At 32.9% G+C, this 21,262-nt stretch overlaps 1 protein-coding gene across 2 annotated transcripts in view; it reads left to right on the top strand.

The window, feature by feature from the left end:
• LOC145256496 (uncharacterized) overlaps positions 1-20,680 on the top strand; it is a 174,985-nt gene extending 154,305 nt beyond the window's left edge. For both annotated transcript variants that reach the window (XM_080115447.1, XM_080115446.1), the window contains exons 27-32: positions 4,277-4,400; positions 8,904-8,953; positions 11,724-11,846; positions 14,011-14,048; positions 16,068-16,131; positions 20,449-20,680. In XM_080115447.1, coding sequence (XP_079971573.1) covers positions 4,277-4,400; positions 8,904-8,953; positions 11,724-11,846; positions 14,011-14,048; positions 16,068-16,131; positions 20,449-20,625 — 576 coding nt within the window. In that variant the 3' untranslated portion in view covers positions 20,626-20,680. The remainder of the gene's footprint in view (positions 1-4,276; positions 4,401-8,903; positions 8,954-11,723; positions 11,847-14,010; positions 14,049-16,067; positions 16,132-20,448) is intronic.
• Positions 20,681-21,262: the final 582 nt, after the last annotated feature.

The following is a 21,262-nucleotide window of genomic DNA, read 5'->3' as shown; positions in this document are numbered from 1 at the left end:
GTTTTAAGAAAATGTTAATCCATTCATTTCTTAAAAATTATTTGTATATCGGAAAAGTAGGTACAATAGTTTTCTTTTGAACAAAAACTTACAATGTTATGAAATATGTATTTTTGAAGTGAAGTGTAAAGATAGTTTATCTGCTATGAAAACCTGGACAGTTTGAGTGCCCAGTCTTTGCAGGTACAATTGTTTTTACTGGTTTTTCTTATGAATTTATTGAATCCGGCCAATTCATTATATGAGAAATACTCTTGCTCACCGGTGTTCATCCAATCACAGAAGAAGCAGAAATCCTAAATATATTGCAATTGTATAAAGATGACAACTAGTGATGGGACGATTCTAGTATTTTTCCCGATTCTGATACAATTACTGATTCCGTACAAAAATTCCCAATTCCGATACAATTACCGATTCTTTATAAATCTCTAAATATTTAACTATGGAGTTGTTATTTTCCCCCGATTTCTTTAAAAAAAAAAAAAAACACGCACACACACATGTTAAATATGCAGATATTTTCATACACGTCAAAATACACTTGTGGAGGACGATCTATCGATTTTAACTTTACTGGTATTTTAAAATCAATAAATATTTATTATTTTATCATTATTCCCAGCAATGGAAGATTTTGCTTTAAACAAAATCAAATAAAAAAAGACAATTAAAAGAATTGTTTAAGCATCGAAAAATAGGCACCAATTTTTTCAATTCTGATACCGATTCTGATACCCCAAATTTGTCGATTTTTTTTTTCAATTCCTGATTCTGATTCCGATTAATCGTCCCAACACTAATGACAACTTTGACAGGTGTTTTGACACCTGATTCAACTATGTTTCTGAATTTTTGAGATGGGGATTGATTATTTAGAATATTTGGATTCTTCAGACTACTATTCTCATGTAGAATGATATTTTCAGAGTGTTTCGGTTTATATAATTCAGGAATCTTTCTGCCGAACTCAGAAATCTTTCAAACGTATAAATAACAGATAAGGAAGTTGACTTTTTATAAATAATAGATAATGAAGTTGGCAAATGTAATGTGAACAAATATCAGGCTGTCCAACTCTCTACATATTATCCCTGTAAATTTGGTCTCAAATAGTAACCTCTTACAACAAAGAGGTACTGCGCCTTATTTTGGGATGAAATGACAGTAGAAAAAAAAATCAGAGCAATTTTTTTTTTTTTTTTTTTTTTTATACACCTAATTATCAATCCCCATCCAACCACCTCACCTGATATGAGGTGGCTTCAATAAGTTTCCAGACTGTTTTGTACAAGCATTTAAAATTGTTATAAATTCTTGAAAATTCAGTATCTTATTGCTATGCATCTTATGAAATGACTGACCAGTTTTTATGATTTCAGGTTCAAACGAACAGCTACAGCAGGAATTAGAATACACTCTACTAAAGCCTGATTGTCACAACTGGTGAATTTAAAAAATGCAATCAGGACAGGAGAACACTTAAGAAGAATGATATGCAATAAAATTCTGTTTTAAACTTGGAAAAAAAAATGATTGGAATGCTTCAGACTGCTTTTGGGCCATCTTGCATGAATCGAGCATCAGTTTTTGAGTAGCATAAGAGATTCAAGGAAGGCAGGGAGTGTTGGAGATTATGAGAGGTGTGGGAGGAGTAAGGAAGTTAAAAAACCAGAGTTGATTGGCCAAATAAAGAATTTCATGGATAAGGACCATTGTGTGTCTATTGAGATAATAAGCGCAGAGGTTGATGTCAGTGTGGGAACTGTACACAAAATTATCTGCAAGGAACTGAAGATGCGGAAGATGTGCATAAATGCACCAGTCCACGACTCCATCCTTGTTGCACTATTTGACCAAGATGAACATAAAGACAGTTTCTCACCCTAAGCTCAAGGAAAACCTTAGAGGCTGTCATTATGAGATAATTTAGAAGATGAAAGAGGCTGTGACGAGGGTTATTGACACGCTCAGACATGAGGACTTCCATGGAGCCTTCTGAGGGTTGTTGGAATGATACAAGTGCATTGCAGCCGGAGGAGAATACTTCGAAGGAGGCTAGAGTTTCATGCGTGTACTATCAATAAATTCATACACGTCAAAATACACTTGTGGAGGACGATCTATCGATTTTAGCTTTACTGGTATTTTAAAATCAATAAATATTTATTATTTTATCATTTTTACCAGCAATGGAAGATTTTGCTTTAAACAAAATCAAATAAAAAAAGACAATTAAAAGAATCGTTTAAGCATCGAAAAATAGGCACCAATTTTTTCAATTCTGATACCGATTCTGATACCCTAAATTTGTCGATTTTTTTTTTCAATTCCTGATTCTGATTCCGATTAATCGTCCCAACACTAATGACAACTTTGACAGGTGTTTTGACACCTGATTCAACTATGTTTCTGAATTTTTGAGATGGGGATTGATTATTTAGAATATTTGGATTCTTCAGACTACTATTCTCATGTAGAATGATATTTTCAGAGTGTTTCGGTTTATATAATTCAGGAATCTTTCTGCCGAACTCAGAAATCTTTCAAACGTATAAATAACAGATAAGGAAGTTGACTTTTTATAAATAATAGATAATGAAGTTGGCAAATGTAATGTGAACAAATATCAGGCTATCCAACTCTCTACATATTATCCCTGTAAATTTGGTCTCAAATAGTAACCTCTTACAACAAAGAGGTACTGCGCCTTATTTTGGGATGAAATGACAGTAGAAAAAAAAATCAGAGCAATTTTTTTTTTTTTTTTTTTTTTTATACACCTAATTATCAACCCCCATCCAACCACCTCACCTGATATGAGGTGGCTTCAATAAGTTTCCAGACTGTTTTGTACAAGCATTTAAAATTGTTATAAATTCTTGAAAATTCAGTATCTTATTGCTATGCATCTTATGAAATGACTGACCAGTTTTTATGATTTCAGGTTCAAACGAACAGCTACAGCAGGAAACGGAATACCTCCTACTAAAGCCTGATTGTCACAACTGGTGAATTTAAAAAATGCAATCTGAACATGAGAACACTTTAGAAGAACGATATGCAATAAAATTGTGTTTTAAACTCGGAAAAAAAAATGATTGGAATGCTTCAGACTGCTTTTGGGCCATCTTGCATGAATCGAGCATCAGTTTTTGAGTAGCATAAGAGATTCAAGGAAGGCAGGGAGTGTTGGAGATTATGAGAGGTGTGGGAGGAGTAAGGAAGTTAAAAAACCAGAGTTGATTGGCCAAATAAAGAATTTCATGGATAAGAACCATTGTGTGTCTATTGAGATAATAAGTGCAGAGGTTGATGTCAGTGTGGGAACTGTACACAAAATTATCTGCAAGGAACTGAAGATGCGGAAGATGTGCATAAATGCACCAGTCCACGACTCCATCCTTGTTGCACTATTTGACCAAGATGGTGCAATAAAGACAGTTTCTCACCCTAAGCTCAAGGAAAACCTTAGAGGCTGTCATTATGAGATAATTTAGAAGATGAAAGAGGCTGTGACGAGGGTTATTGACACGCTCAGACATGAGGACTTCCATGGAGCCTTCTGAGGGTTGTTGGAATGATACAAGTGCATTGCAGCCGGAGGAGAATACTTCGAAGGAGGCTAGAGTTTCATGCGTGTACTATCAATAAAATTGCCCATATGAAAAAAGTTTGAAGGCACCTCATATGTGGCACTTCTGTTTAATCATCATCATTTGAACTAGCCTGGGTGCTTGGAGGTGTGTGTTGAGCAAAAAAAAAAAAAAGTGGTAATAGGCAGGCAGGCTCGAAACCGTCCCGTGAAGGACAAAAAGAAAGTGAAAAAAAAAAAGTGACGTCATTGCTGTTGCGTCCATCACCAAACCGGAAGTGATGAAGGTTTAAATCAAGGCTAATCAATCGAAAAGAGGGGATGACTTTCGAAAATATCAGGAAAAAAAGGTACCCCTCCCTGTAGAAAACTGCCCAGTTGAGAGTGAAGGAATTTATGTTTTTGGCCAATTTTTCGATATTTGTTATCTGAAGGGTCGAGCTTCAAAACGATACTCATGAAAATCCGTTGTCTCTATCAAAAATTTTAGGCATAAATACATACATACATGCATACATACATACATACATACATACATTTAAACAGACAAGCAATATTATCAGTTGGTCCACTTCAAAGGCTCGTGCATTCTTTGTACAAATAAGTGATTAACATCAGTAACCATGACAAAATGCGAAAAATTTCATTTTCTTTTTTTTTTTCTTTTTCTAATAAATGTAGAATAATCTACGGTGGCTTCTGTGCGAACTCCAACTTTCGTGCCGCCAGCTGAAAAAAGAACCACTTAAAGATGTCCCCGTGAGTCCCGAAGAATCTGTATTGATTGGCAGAAAAGACAATTCAGGTTTGTAAAACATTCTTTGTCCATCGTTATCATATTGGCCTCATTTCGCATTGATTTTTATTTTTACTTTTGTTTAATCTGCAATAAGTTATATGCCACAGGAGCTTAAAGGGCTACTGTGATAGGAACTAGATTGATAGGGTAGTAACCTGTGCAAGAAGTTGTTTGTTTACATTACATTTAAATTTCTACATGTTGGTCAGGGAAACGATTTGGATGATATTATGAGGAATATAACCTTTAAAATAAATATTTTATATAAACTTAATATTTATAAGAAGAGCTGTTAAGAGTGTATATATACATATATATATATATATATATATATATTTGTTATTGTTGTTTTTTCAAACGATAAATACGGGTAATATTGGCTCCGCCTCGAAGCTCATTTTTCTTTTTTATTTGGCCTTTTGGTCAAGATCAAAGTGTAGTATCTGTTCTTCAGATGCTGCACTTCTATTTCTTGTTCTCTTTCGGTGGAGGAGAAATCCTTCACGACTGAGACAATTTTTATTTTTGTACCTTTTCTCCACGTTAAAAAACGACCCTGGTGTCTAACTCTGTCCCGTGGGGAGGCATAGTAAATAGGTACTTAGAAAGTCGCCCTTTAATTTGTTTGGACGTATATAACATTTTTATTTATTTATTATTTTTTAAAACACTAATCTACTAATTTACTGTTTTAAAAAATAATAAATATATATATATATATACTGCTGTAAATTCGTTTTTCTTTTGTGTGTATTGATATTCATATTAAAAACCCTCTTTTCTATTTATTTAAAAAGAAAATACAATTTTGTTATATATGAGTCATGGAATTGTATTCATCTGCAAAAGATCTAGCTAATTTGCATATTCTTTTAAACATTCATTTTAATTAATTCCCTATTATTTTTTTTGGTTTTCTTATGGGATGATCATCTTTAGTTAACTATTACGTGTAATTATATTCATGCAGATATTCTACATGATTTATACTTGTGTAATATTTGCATAAAATGTTTACAGGAAACACAAGATTGTTTCCATATATATTTATGTATACGTATATATTTTTGTTGCATCGATAAAAGTGAACGTGTCTGTGTGTGTACATTTTCCTACGCAATAACTCTGTCAATTTTCAGTCTACAGACTTGAAATTTGATATGCAGGGTATGGAGATTTGGGAAAATCTATGTAATCTGTGTTTGGCCAAAAATTTGGCTGTTAAGGGGTCAAAGTTCAACGATTTGACCTTTGAGAACTCTATCAAACTCCTCCGACAATTTTGGGTCTAAACACTTGAAATTTTATATATAGGTTCCTTGGACCTGGATCTAACTTAATAACTTGATTTGAGCCCAAAACAATGAATGTTATGGGGTCATAATAGGGGTCAAAGTTAAAAAAAATTTGACCTCTGTGGTCTCTACCAAATTACTCTGACAATGGTCTAAACATTTGAAATTTTACATAAAGGGTATTCAGACATAGGGCAAGCTTTTTAATCGGTTTGGGTCGAAAATTTGAGCAACCAATATATAAATGTGTGTATGTATGTATGTCTGCCTAAAACTTTCGACAGAGGTGACAGATTTTCACAAGATTGGTATCGTTTTGAAGCTTGACCCTTCAGATGACAAATACCGAAATATTGACTAAAAACATTAATTTCTTCACCCTCAACTGGGCACTTTTCTACAGGGAGGGGGCTACTTTTTTCACCGATATTTTCGAAAGTCATCCCCTCTTTCCGATTGTCTAGCCTTGATTTAAACCTATGTCAATTTCGATTTGACAGTGGTCATAACAGCAAAGACATCAGGTTTTTTCCCCATTCTTTTCCTCTTTCACGGTACGGTTTCGAGCCTGCCTTCCTACTACCACTTTTTTTTTTTGCTCAACATACACCTCCAAACACCCGGGCAACGCCAGGCTGAAATGCTAGTATATATATATATACATATACACGCACAATAATAGTTTTATTAATACAAACATATCAAGTGGAAATGTTTTGATCACAGCAATAAGAAGTCTTGGTAGGAGGAATGAACTATGTTATCCATGTCACTTGTGCAAATGCTCGAAGTCATGTTTGTGTGATGCTATGGACTGCCCGTACCCACCACCACCCCACCACCCGGGTCAAACCCCAGAAGAATATGAGGAAATGATTCAGCAGAAAAGTAAAAGTTATTATAAATAAGATGAGTGGACGGGTGATGAGATGGGGGAAAGGGGACTGCCAAAATATTTTGAACTATCTAGACAAAATGGCGCCTTATGATTGGTGGTCAGTTTCCAGATGGGCAGTGGGAGAACTGGTGGAAGTAGTCATTTTCTGCTGATCTTCTGAAGAGTGACTGAGACAAAAAGACCAGGCACATAGGATTTCAGTTGTAAGTTAATATATTTACAAGTCTTTGATATTGTTTGAATGATATTAAGTCAGACCTGAGAAAAGATTTAGATTTAGTCGATCAAATGATGAGATGAACTAACAATGAAGCCTCGACAGAAAAATGATCTCAGTGGTGTCTTAGTTGACACACTGGAACTTTACTAACGAATGGATGCTAACGTTTGGGGGTCCTTTTTCATGATAGCGGCACATTCACACTCAGAGCACAATTGACAATTCATAGGAGTTTGTGTTTTTCTTTTCTTGTGAATATGTGTTTAATAATTATCAATAATTCCCCCCCCACTCTTTATCTGTGCCTAAACCTAAACGTAGATTCCATGAGCAAAGCTTCCTTCTTAGAACTGCACGCCTATGGAATTGTCTTCCGTTTTCCTGCTTTCCAGCTGACTACGATATGGTTGTCTTCAAGTCTAGCGTAAACAAGTTATTGATGAGCCGTTCCATATAAGTTAACAAATCTATCGAATTTCCATTTCCTAACAATTACTATATTGCCCAATTTCTACTGTACACTCTTTAACCCTTATCCTCGAGTGGCCTCTTGGTCTTGATAAGTGGTGATGCCTATGTAAAAAAAAAAAAAAAAAATGTGTTGCTTTTGTGTTTTTATAAACCAGTGCTTGTGCCCTCAGTGGTTGTGGATGTGATAGACAGCACAGCTAGAATGAAAAATGAAGACAAACAGAAAACGACGGCTCAAGTGCGACATTTATGTCAACACCTAAAACAGCAAGGACTTTATCGGTTTTCAATACTCCGTCGGCCCATTGCTGTTCAAGAGAGGTTATTGCAATATTTTTGGTATCCCTGCAAGCGCATGGTCACAAAAAATTCGAAGGTTCTATTCATAAACAGGGGTGATGAGAACTGACCAATCATATGGAACCACGTTCTGTTATCAACCAATCAGAAACCAGAATCACTCCATAAAATATACAGAATCTCTTAAGAATTTCTGCACATAACTTTTCGTTTCAAGACTTCTATATTCTTTGTCTTCGTCTGCAAACTTTTCTAATTCAAAGCTTCTCTGGATTGATTCTGCCATTTTGTTTGGAACCACATTTTTCTTTTAAAACTGAAATGATTAACAACTTAAAATAGACAAGCAGAATATTAAGATCAGCTATCATCGAGGGATGGCACATGGTCCTATATTTATGTCAACAGCTAATACAGCAAGAAGTTTGGTGCGAATATTGAGAATAATCAAGGTTTAATACTCTGTCAGCCATTGCTGTTCAGTATGGCTCTGGAGAGTGATTATGACATATATATATATGTTCGATTATGGATACCTTGCATGCTCAAGTGATTATTATTATGATGATGATGATAACGATTATTATTATTGTTATTATTTATTATTGTTGTTATTATAATTATCATTTAATTATTGTTATTATTATTATTGTTATTATTATAATAATTATTTAATTATTGTTATTATTATTATTATTATTATTATAATTATTATAATAATAATTATTAGTATAATGATTATAATAATAATAATAATTATTATTTATTATAATTATTATAATTATTATTTATTATAATTATTATTATTATTTATTAAAAAAAATTTACTCTAGTCATGTTTACCCCAAACAAGGCATATTGCCACTTGGACATAAAAGGGCTACTATTTGAGACAATGTTTAAAGAAGATGAGTACAAACTAGTGATGGGAGGATTTTTTCAATTGTGCTTCATCATAAACTCGGTATATGTGTGATGATGGATGCCTTACATGTTCAGCATCACAAGTTGTTTGGTCATGTACAATGTGCCACCTGCAGCATCAACATCATAACATGCATGCATATCCCAGAAAAAAAACATGGTAAAAAGTCGTATTGGGACATTTAATCAGGAATCAGAAAAATCGAAATGTTTTGGGGTATCCGAATCAGAAGAATTTAAGTCTAATTTCTGATTCCAAAATTTAATTTTTTTAAACTTAATTTTCCATTGCTGATATTAATGATGGAATGATATTTTTTTTCTTGATTTTAAACTGCCAGTAAATCTAAAAATGATACGACTGTATGCAACCTGACTGATGTCAAACCTTTGTTTTGCAGGTAACAGTAATGTGGCTAAGAGTAAACGAGGAACAACAACAACAACTCAGGTAAAAATAATTTTTGTTGCTTTAACAAATGGAACGTGTGGGGCAGGAATTCAAGGCTTTGTGTTTTGTTATATGACATAATCACATTAACACCATGTTACGCTTTATGGTATTTGTTATATCTAATGCTATGTGTTTTAATAACAACTACAAAAATAATCAGAGGACAAAGTATAATCTTTAACAGATGTATTCAACAACTTACAGATTAAATGGTAAGGTAGAAGTTGTTGGATGCATAATAATTAAAATCTGCACATTTTATCCACCTCCTAAACTGTCATGGCGTCTATGCTTTTATCTCAAGTCCAAGGGAAATAACCTTTTTTCTTTTTCTTTTTTTTTTTTTTAGGTCGATCATGACAGTACGTCTGTCCAAAGAGTTTACATTATACTTAAGCATAAAAACTTAAGCCAGTGCTTCAAAAAATGTACACATACAAATGCCTTCCATGTCAGATTAATATCAACTCAAAAAATGAGCAGAGGATGAAGTATAATCTTTAACAGATTTATTCAACAACTTACAGATTAACTAGTAAGGTAGAAATCGTTGGATGCATGATGATTAAATGCGTGATGTGAAACACATGTTGTTTAACTCCCAACTATCATGGTAGATCTCCTTTTTTTCCAAGGGTGATAACTCTCCTTCATTCTGTGATTCTTGTCTTTGCATTCCCTATTCCTATTAATCTGCAATTCTTTCATTCCTTGATTATTTTGTTATTCATTCTCATTCCTTTCAGCAGTGAATTTAATTCTTACATTCTATTTGAAAATCAATTCTATCTATATTCAAGTCCGAATTATCAATTTAACACTTCAAATTTAAATGTAAATTTTTTTTGTAATTTATTTTTGTAATTAAAAAAAATGTCTCTATTCTTTGGACTGTTTTCATCTTAAGTGTTATTCTTACGTTTTGGTTGATGTAACCTTTACATTTACCTTTTTAAACTCCGAGAAACTTTGCAGAACCTATGGCATAACAGATAAATTATGAAGTAAAATTCAGTTTCAAGTGACATTTTCTTGGAGGTTGTTTCATTTTTCAATTGATTCAATCTGGTTTTGTGGACGTAGTTATAAATCATCGTTCAAAAAGTATCCTACTTGTCTTTTCCCATGAGTGTTGCTTTTTAGAAAAAAAAAAAGAAAGGAAGGAAAGAAAGGCAATGACTTTACATGCCAGTAATCGTTTTTGATGTAACATGCTACATGATTTGGTCCAATTGTATTAATCCCGTGAGGATGTATTAATTGAATCTAAATCGCTATCTTTTTAACCTCCTACATTAGTTTTTGTATTTTTAAAATTTCAATAAAAATTTGTTACAAAGTAGAATTACGGTTATACATGCTCACCATGTAAATAGATGATTGTCACATGTTTACTGTACATAGCATATGCATTCTCTGCAATTTGTTTACCCTGGCAATTCATGCATTTAAATGAATAGAATTACCTTTATCATTTACATTCATTGTTTTTACAGCTTTTTATGCATCATATTTTACTATGCCTTTCCTATGTTGCCTTTGATGACTGAAACTTTTTCTTGGTTGGTCAAACTTGTCTGGCTCAGCTTTCTGTTATATGGTTTTATACGGTTGACAGTGTATCATTAAATTTCACTGCTGAGCAGTTATAGGTTTCCCAGACAGCTAACCATTTCAGCATGGAACTTCTTCACTAATAACAGAATACTTGGCAAAATAGTTCCAAGATAACACCAATATTGATTTTGCAAATCCCATACAGTCTCTATGTGATTACCCTGGCAATACATGCATTTCGGTTGTATTATGGGGCATTTATATTGAATTTACCTTTAGTTTGCACACTTTCTTTATGTATCATGTTTTATTATGTCTCCTACGTTTGTCTTCCATAAAACTTTTCTCTGAGGAAATTTGAATCATTCTTCTTCATTGTCATTTTCCCCTGGTGTGCTAAAAAAAAAAACAAAAACAAAAAAAACAACACATGTTCAATATTGTGACCACCTGCTTGGAGAAGATGCTTTAACATATAGCCACTACACAAATGTTTAAATTAGAATAAAAAATATTCCAATTTTTCTTTAAATCCCATTCCATCATTCTTTAAATCTCATTCCATCATTCTTTAAATCCCATTCCATCATTCTTTAAATCTCATTCCGTCATTCTGTGATTCTTTTGTACTTCTCTTCCATTCCTTGATTATTTTATTTTGTTATTCATTTTATCATTCTCTTTCAAAAACAATTCCATTTAAGTCTAAATTACTTGAATCGATTTTAAATGTCTTTTTTGTCAGTTAAAGACTGCTGTTCTCATTTTAAGTGGGATTCTCACAACGTTTCAGTCGATGTAACCTCCAACCTTTTGCAAGTTTATCTTGTAAAACTCATGAACATTTCTATAAGGACCCAGGACGTAATGGATAAAGTACTAAGTAAAATTCAGTTCTAAGCGTTATTATTCTGGATTTGGAAGTTTCAATCCTCAGCGCATGCTATACTAAGACTACAACTACGAATTAAGTCTTTTACTTCAGATCATGATGGAACGAGAACATGATATTTCTGCGGATTAAATAAACGGTTCGATTCAAAATTTCACTCAGGTTCTCAAATTCAATGGAGAGATTCAAGTGTTCGACAAGAACGTTGGAAGTTACATCGACTGAAACGATGTTATGAGAATTAGAATACAATTTATCCTCGTCTGAAAAATTCTAAACAAAAACCAATATTGTTCCAATTCCAAAAAAATCTTTCAGATCAAAAATAGCATGGCATCACCACAAGAGAAAACACATCGAGAAGAATCTTCATATTCATCGCCTAAAAAAAGCAATTTGGAGAGCCGGCAACATATCATCGACGAAATGGAAGATTTTCGGGTTCGTTGCAACTAAATCTTCTGAAAATTAAAAGCAAATTTTTTTTTTTTTTTTTTTTTTTTTTTTTTTTTTTTTTTTTTTTTACTAGCTTATTGCTGTGCTGATTTCTGATTGTAAATATTTACATAAAAAAAAAAATGTGTGTCATAGCACATGCGTCATGATATTAAGTTAATGTAAAAATAGTATTGCTTTTTGATATGAAGTTAAATGTCAAAAAAACATTTTTTCACTATGCTTATACATCTGCACGTATGTGTATGGAGGAGAGGCAGGAGTTTGATTTTCTTTTGATTAACGGCGTATTAACCCTTTTCAAGTTATTTAATGCCAAATTCAGTAATTTTGGAAAAAGAAAAGGTTTTGTTTCAAGATCTTTATATCTTCAAATATTTATTCATGATTTTTTTTTTTTTAGCAGCATATCAACTGTTTTCAAATTATTTAATGCCAAATCTGGTCATTTTAATAAAAGTCTCATGTTTCAAGTTCTTTATATCTTCAAATATTTATCCACTTTGTTCATCTAGCTGAGTAAAAGGGTCAATCAGAGGTCCAATCCAATCTATTGGTTGGTCACATCAAGCCTCACAATTTATTAAGTGCTCAAGCACCAGGATCCTATTCTTAAGCACCACAACAAACTGTTGGCCCCATTGAGGGAGAAAAAAAAAGAGGGAGAGAAAGAAAGAAAGAAAGAAAAAGCGAGGAAAATGTTTTTCGTTTTTGCAGAACATGATTGAGTTTTACAAAGGAAAGTGAAAAAAAAAAAAAAAAAAACTAACATCAAACGTTGTAAAAAAAAAAAACAAGACGAGAACAATAGTCCAAACAATCCAAATGCTACAAAAAAATATCTATCCTCATCTAAAAAATATACAAACATCATCAAAAAAAAAAAAAAGAAAAAAGAAAAACGGAATGGGTCCGGATTGATTTAAAAAAAAAAAAAAAAAAAAAAAAAAAAATAGACTTGGCGCTATTTGTGTTTGGAATTTCTGACAGCTATGTTCGTTGGGAAAGCAAATAAACCAAACATTTTTCACCATTCACATCCAGTGTTAATGCACCTGAAGATGGCCTGAGGCTGCATCAGCCGAAACGTTGAGAATAATAGTCCAAATAATGCAACAAATAACATCATCAATGTTTGATGCATTTTAGGTCTGGAAACCGGTACCTTTAGATAAACTGATCTCGTCGCACCAATGGAGGAGGAGGGCATCAGGTGGAGATTTGACAAACTTTGGGAAGCATGGCGGTATTAAACGATGCAATGACTCAGCTGCCAACGACTGATGCAGGATGTTTCAGCGATTAAGTGAATGTAATGACATTAATTTTAAAATAATAAAATTTATAAATAAATAGTTCTAAACTTTTCTAAACTAACATGTCGATAGAAGATTAAATTTTCTTGCATTTGGTAACAGTTATTTGTCGTCTATTTTTTTTTTTTGTTTTTGTTAAAGAGAAGAATCTTATTTATTTGAGATAACAGGTGTGAACTTCCCCCCTCTCAGTCAAAATATCAGGAAATATTTAATAATTAGATTCAGTAAGAGGGGAAAACCTCCCCCTCTTCAGATAGTGACGTGCAGAACAGAGTCTCTTGGCCACAAGATGCAGTCAATTAGATTGTGTTAAGAATTTGCATTTGTGTAGAAAAGGGGTGAGGAGAACCTCCCCCTCTTACGAAAACAGAAAGTGAGTGCTGGATTGTTTTGCTGAATTCTTGACACAATATAATTGGCCGTAGTCTGTGGCCAAGAGACTCCATTCTGCCTATCACTGGAATTCACGTTGCTAAGAGGTAGACCCTGGACTTGGGGTGAATATCGGTAAATCTATACTGTACCATCGCTGACTATTTATTACCAAAAATTAAGGCTACAAAACAAATTAATTTACAAAATTTATTATTTTAAAATAAAAACTTGTAGTGTAAAAACTTTTACCAAAATAACTGGATTCAGAAAAAAACAGAAAAGGGTTGATATGCCATAAAATAAAGCAACCAAATCTAATCATCCAATGATTGTGAGTTAAAAGAGATCATGGAGAGACAATTTTGTCAAAGTGATCCCCCTTCTAAAAATTTATATCAATGAAAAATGTAATAAAAATAATTCTTGATCTGAGTTTTTATTTTGTCCTTTTTCAGGAAAATGAACGTGATCGTATTCAAGAACGCTACGTCAGGTTTGTTGAACATGTTCTTTTTAGTTTTTAATCCATACAAAAAAGTCAAATTTTCAAGGAGTTTTTTGCCCTAATAAGAGAGGAATTTGATATCAATGAAAATTGGAAACAAAAAAGCACTCATTTATATTGACTTAAAATTTTAAATGAATTTTGATTAATATAAATTTGCAGTTAACAAAGGAGATATCTCCCCTGAATTATACTGAGCAATGGAGAATGCACTCTTCTGCTTCCAAAAATAAACAAAATATATATATACCCAATTGTGGATTTAGAACCAAATGTTCTTTCTCTTTGTTGGGTGGACTTAAAGCCCAGCGGACATGGTCCGCCTAACTTGCTCATACATATAGCCTTCACAACAACATCTAACAACAAAACAATTCATAGTTATTTGCACTTTGTTCATTGTATATCTCTTTATTTGTTTACCCTGGCAACACATGTACTTTGTGTTGGGACAATTAACATGGTTTTTCCTTTAATCTGTGATTTTTCACCACTAATTTATGTATCACAGATGCATAAAGTATATTGTTGCCACATCTCAAATGATACACCATCCATTAGGCTTTCCTTCTCAGACAAGGACACAGGAAAGAATTTCTAACTTAATAGATCCCACACTGTCTGCATAGGTTCAGGTCCTGTCCCATAACAATAGTGTAGCATCCCTGTGCTTGTTTTACAAGTGCTTTTATGAGACATGCCCTAAGGAACTTACTGCATGTATTCCATCAACAATCCTTTTCCCGAACTGTAGCAAAATCCCACCCCTTCACTGTAGATATTTCAAGATGCTGGAGGATTTTCTATTCTGATAGCTTCTTTCTTCAGACTGCTTGCTTTTGGAATTCCTTTCCTGCTCTTTGTTTTCCTGACCACATCGACATGTAAAAATTTAAATGTAATGTTAACAAACATCTTATCAAATCTTTGCCCAGAGTTTCCCTTCTATAAATCTGGCTTCTATCATAGTAGCTACTACGCTTTAGTGGCAAAATGCTTTGTTCAGGATGAACAAAATTTGAAAAAATACATAAATAAAAATGGTGACTGTTTGAAAAGCAACCCAAATGCGTGGTCGCTACAAAAACGTAGCAATTGAATATAAATTTTTTTGTACCCATAACTTCAGTTGCATAATCTGTTCTTTTTAGCAAAAAGAATATTGAAAAAACATTAAAGAACAAAGATATTTAGGAAAACAAGTTTGACAAATTCTTGGCTCATCCAATCTTGCTTCATTTATTCTGCGACGTGTTTTCAGTTTTGTTAATGTCTATTTATGCAAGTTTATAGCTTAGAATGAAATCTCCTGTTCAAAAATTTTTCATTTTACTAGCGCGGGTGCCCGGCGTTGCTCGGGTGTTTGTCGGTGTAAAAGAAAAAAGTTTTGGGAGGGAGGTAGGCTCAAACGAAATCCTTGAGGCGAAGGCGGAAAAAAAGCGTGATGACTTACCTTGACGCTGGAACGAGAGTGGATGAAATTAAATGAGTAAAAAGTTGTGTGATGTGTAAATTTAAATAGACAGGTGAGATTTGTATTATAGATTGTACTAGAAACATTTTTGTATTGGAGCGTATAAACACTCCATGGGATTAAACATGTTTGGAACACCCAGGTGACTAACGTAGGGTTAAAAAATGTTTTCATATTACTAGTTGTATAGGCGGGGACTACATATTTTTTTTTTGTCTCTTTCCTATTTTTAAACTTATACAAAAAATTAAAATTTTTTAAAATATTTTTTTTCAATAAAAATTTAAATTATTCACGTTGAAATTTTTACAATGATAATTGAAAAATATTTTCATAGTATCAGTTATCTAGGCAAGGTCACAATTTTTTTTGTAAATGAACAAAAGAGCAAAATATATTATTATAACATGATACAACAAAAACAAATTATTTTGCCAGAATCAAGCTTTACTGTCTCAGCTTAAATGCTTTTTAGATCCAACTTTTAAAACTTCACAACTTTATATATATATATATATTTTTTTTTTAAATAGATTACAAGAAACGATGAAATCTTTGCAGCAAGAACTCGAAATCTCTTCTCTACCTACAATCAAGGTCAGTCAGATGGAATTTTACTTTTATTTTTATGGAGCAAAGTTATTCAGCGTCGTCTGGGATCCTGATTTCTGTAATTGTAAATTACTAAACAATCTGTTTACTAATGTAATTGGAAACGTTCATTTTTAGAAAAAAAAGCAGCACAAAAAATAATTCCGCCCTGAGTGAGGTTTGAACACACAATCTCTGTATCTAAGTATAGCACTCTAATCAATCAAGCCACCAAGAAAATTATAATTCAGGTTTTGCTATCTCCAGTTAGACCAGATTTCGCACTAAATTGGAAGCGGATGTTTTGTTTGTGACACCATCGCTAAAAGATTGCTGTACGATCAATGGACTCCATCCATCTGATTTGTTTTTTTTCAACAAAGCTCACCCCTGCCCCTCTTTCCTAAATGTTTTCAACACAGCTGAGGAACTCTTAATTCCGGAGGGTGACTAACAGGTGCTACACCTTGCCCAGGGGCGATTTGACATTGTGTAAGGAGGGGACATATCTTCCTGAAGTATTATACATATCCGCTAATATTTACATAATTATGAAAAAAAAAAAAAAAAAAAAAATCCATTTATATATTATTGTTGTTTATACATGGTTTCAGTTATTCAAAACTCAACCTAATTTAAAAAAAAAAAAAAAAAAATGCAAAAAAATTTTTATTGCATACCTGTCACAGAACAAAGATGTCATATTCCAAAAATCACAAATTGATCAAGAAGGTTTTTTTTTTTTTTTAATAAGAAAATCAAATTTTATGATTTTTAGCAATTAATGTCATAGCCATTATAAAGTTAAAAAAAATAAAATAAAATCTCGGTATTCGAATTGGGTTGTCTCCCTTGATTTCTTAAACATCATAAAACATGGTGGATAAGTCTCGTTTCCACATAAAATTTGATTTTGCATGTTAAAAAACACTTGATCAATTTAAGTGACTTTTGGAATATGCTATTTTTGTTCCAGAATGGTTATGTACATCAAAGTTTTCTCTGTATATTTTTTTTAATTAGGTTAAATGCTGGATGAGCACCATTGTTTCTAACTATAATTATTAGAATTACTTTTTATCTCAATTGTTTCGTCAGCGATGATTAGAGCTACGACAACAGACTATTCTTTTCATTGTTTTGACTCTCAAGTATATATCCAACACAATCAACAGAGGACCACATCAATCTATATAAAAGCATATACGACATTAGCAGATACACACTCGAGAGTCAAAACAATGAAAAAAATATGCTGTTGTCATAGCCCTAGTGATGATATTACATAAACAGCTAAAATAGGTCATTATGGGTAAACATATTTTGTTAAGCATGTGCTAGATATATATTATTTTAATTGGAATGCATTATTGAGATGAGTATTATTTATTAATTTATTAATTGCAGACTATTATTCTCATCTTGTCATCTCATTTTGGTGAGACGATAACAACTACGGATGGCAGTAATTGCTGAGAATGCAGTTAGATTTGGAGTTTCTATTCCGTATACCACCTGACAACGGCCAGAGGAATAGTTGGCCAAAACGTTGTGAAGCAACTAAGAAAGATGAGACTAATAGTCAACAATAAAAAAATTAATGTGCTAGACAGTTGCATATTTTCAATGCATACGAATAGCAGACTTGCCGTTGGTAAGAGATTTATGGCCAAGTTGGAGGGTGCCCAAAAGAAATTGAAAATAGTTCTGCGAGTTAGGACACCAGGAGATTAGTCTTTGAAATAAAATAAGTACTTCAATAAACAAGGAATTATGACGAGACCAAACTATTCAAGATAACTAACACTGTTAGATGGGCTCCAGATAAACTCTTTTGATTGGCTGTTATCTCCAGTAAATATCTTGAGTAGTCCATGGATATTGATCCTCCTTATTTTGGGTAATAGAATACAATCGACTACAGGTATACATGAACAGCACAAATAGTGTAGAATATGGTAAATGTTGCAAGAGATAGATGTTGAGTTAAAGGGAAAAGAAAATATTTGATTGTAAGTTGGACCACATGTAATGTTTCTAGATGATCTCCAGGGATCAATCTCAAGTTGATATTTCAAATTATTTCAAATAGTCATTCTTTGATCGTTGAATAAGGATGACTGAGAAAGACTGGAGTCTAAGATTTCTGATCAAAAGTATATAATATTCCAGCATATGGGCAGGAACAAGGGATTAAAGCCGTCTGTCTGGATATGACACAGGTGATTGACTTTTCTAAGACTAGCCTGGGTGCCCGGGTGTTTGAGCAAAAAAAAAAAAAAAAAAAAAAAAAAATGGTAGTAGGCAGGCTCAAACCCAAACAACGAAGGATGAAAAGAACGTGAAAAAAAAAAAAAAAAATGATGGGATTGAACTCGAAAACATAGGGTTGTCTTCCTTGCTAACCATTAGGCCAAATAGGATAGTGAATTCAATGATTTGGTAATTAACTTAAGAATCAAGGGAGTCACCACGCATGCACAGAAATGAATGTTGCTTTAAAACCTGGCTTGTGGCCAGTTAAGCTTTCCGCTTTCTGTCTTAGTATTTAATTGTTTCCCCCATGAAAGCAAATTAGACATAAGTTCGTTTTTAATGTGGGGGAAGACCAGCTTCTCCAAAAAAGGGGGCACTCTGGCAGTATCTAAATAGTAATTGTCTCAGTATAAACGGTTTCCCCTACATTGGCTAAGGACCAATTACAGAACAGATACTACCCGACTCAAAGGCCAGGCAGTTGCGTTTGCTTCAATTAGTTTTGCTTTTATTTATACAAAAAGACAAACACTCGAAACGAGGGAATTTTTTAAAACTCAATCAAAAAAAAAAAAAAAAAAAAAAAAAAAAAAATGTCCGTTTGCAAACATTGAGATATTTTGATCTAGGAAGTATAAGAAAACTTCTCCCAGAATCTAACCGACACGAAAAGCATTTCGTCACAAACGTTCGTGCCGATTTTTCCTTTTATATAATAGACTAGCAGGGGTGCCTGGCATTGACCAGGTATTTGGAGGTGTAAAAAAAAAAAAAAAAAAGTTTTGGTAGGCAGGTAAGCTTGAACCCGAAGCCTTGAGGTGAAGGCGGAAAAAAAGCGTGATAACTTACTTCAACGCTATGAGGGCAGCAGAAATGAGAATTGTTGAAATTAAATGATTAAAAAGTTAAGTGACATGTGTGTAAATTTAATGAGGTCAAACATCATGCGATAAGGGAACCTTAACTTTGGCTGCAAGCCAGTTTCTACTATCCCCCCCCCAAGATGTTTGAGAAAAGCAGCTCCCCATAAAAAGAGGAGTGTTCAACTGAATAGCAATTGTTTGATATGACAGGTTTTGCCTGCATTGATCAAAGCTGATTGCCTTTCTCGGCATCCCAGCGAGAGTGCCAGACACATGCCTTTGTTCGGATTCAGTTTCACTTATATACGGAAAAGCGAAACAAACATGCAGAGACTAAGAAATACTGTGATAATAGTGTGTAAAAGCCGCCCAAATAAAAGACACACGCAACCTCCCTTCGTAAATCGGAGATATTATAATCTAGGTAGCATATAAAAAGTTCTAAGAAACCATCTCTGTTGGCATGACATAATTGTTTTTCTGAGAGATGGCAGAACTCTGTACCTCTCGATGCAAGATGGGCCCTTGGGGTTCTTACCTAAAAGATTATGTTCATTAGACTTACGTTTAATTTAGTTAGACAAAAAATCTCATTTTGCAAGTCTGTTAATCAACCTAAGAGAACAAGTACAGTTTTTAAGCTTAAAAAAACAAAAGAAAAAGAAATAAATAAAACTAAATAATTCAATCATGTTAATTTTTTAAAAACTGAAATTGTGATTTTGTTTGAAAGAATTCCTTTGTTGCAACAGTGAGTGGATCAAACAACTTTTAGACTGGCATAATGAAAGATGATCATGGTCTGTGCAGTGAACACACACGTGCATAGGAATCTACTTTAAATTAGCCAATGAAAACGCTCCAAATTTGATTTACTAAAAGATGAAAATCGAAGAATTTTTTGTCATTAAAATTATACTCAGTGTTATAATTGTATGATTAAAAAAAAAACTTTAACAAATTTGGAACATTAATTATATTTTGAGTTCTAAAAATGTACACATTATTGAGCTATTAAGTTTTATGTGAATTTAAACTTAAATCTCATAACCTAGAAATATAATTTTGCTATAAGTTTCTTTCAAAGTCACAAAATTTGATATAAAAAAAATTTAAAAAAAAAAAAAAAAGGTTACTTTTCTGGTTAATTTAAAATTTGTATTAAGAATTTTTTTTGTGATTTTCCTTTTTTTATTGCCAACAGGTTGAGCCAACCACAGAATGTAATACAGAAATAACAGAAACTTGCCAATGCTGCGACACAGAGTTTCCTCCACAACATCCAGCCAGTCGGAATCTGCCATATTCTCCATTACCCTTAAGCTTATCCGATGAAGAGTTCAAGAAACGATTTTTAATTGAGCAAACCAGTCCTTGTTAAGAATAAGATGGATTGAGCTTTAAATAAAATCAAGTTGGGGGGGGGGGAAAGAAAATGTAGTTCACTCGACAAAATATTTTAGCACAAAAATTATTTTAAACATCGTAGTAAGCTGATTGCTATTGCTCTATTTAGTGTTGAGCACTGTGCAAAGGCATCTTTGTTTTACTAATTTTTAAAAAATTAAGTGTTTAAAAGCCGAGAACTAATACTAAAATGCATAATATATATATATAGTAGTATAAAAAATATACTTATGGCAAGTGAGCTATACAGAAATGAACTATATTATATATATATATATATATATATATATATAACAGAAGAAAAAATAAAATCAACCTCCAGGAATTGGAAGAGCCAAACCAAAATCTTTTTTGATAGTTTAATGAAAAATACTACATAAATTTTTTTAAATTTTTTTTTAAATGACCACATGCTATTGACATTCTAAATCAATTTGATTAGCCATTTGAATGTGTATTCATATGTATAATCATGTAGTCTGATCAAGAATATTTCTGACAATCGGATCAACCATGAAACTGTAGTAAAATAAGAAACCGTTTTTCTTTTTATTTAGCTGTTGCTGCAGAAAAAAAAGGTGGGCTCCCTCAACCATGTTAGAAAACTACTC

This window comes from Euprymna scolopes, chromosome 32 (genome assembly GCF_053919585.1).
Source record: "Euprymna scolopes isolate OS-2025 chromosome 32, ASM5391958v1, whole genome shotgun sequence".
NCBI classification, from domain to species: domain Eukaryota; kingdom Metazoa; phylum Mollusca; class Cephalopoda; order Sepiida; family Sepiolidae; genus Euprymna; species Euprymna scolopes.
This window is presented reverse-complemented; position numbering and strand designations above follow the sequence as displayed.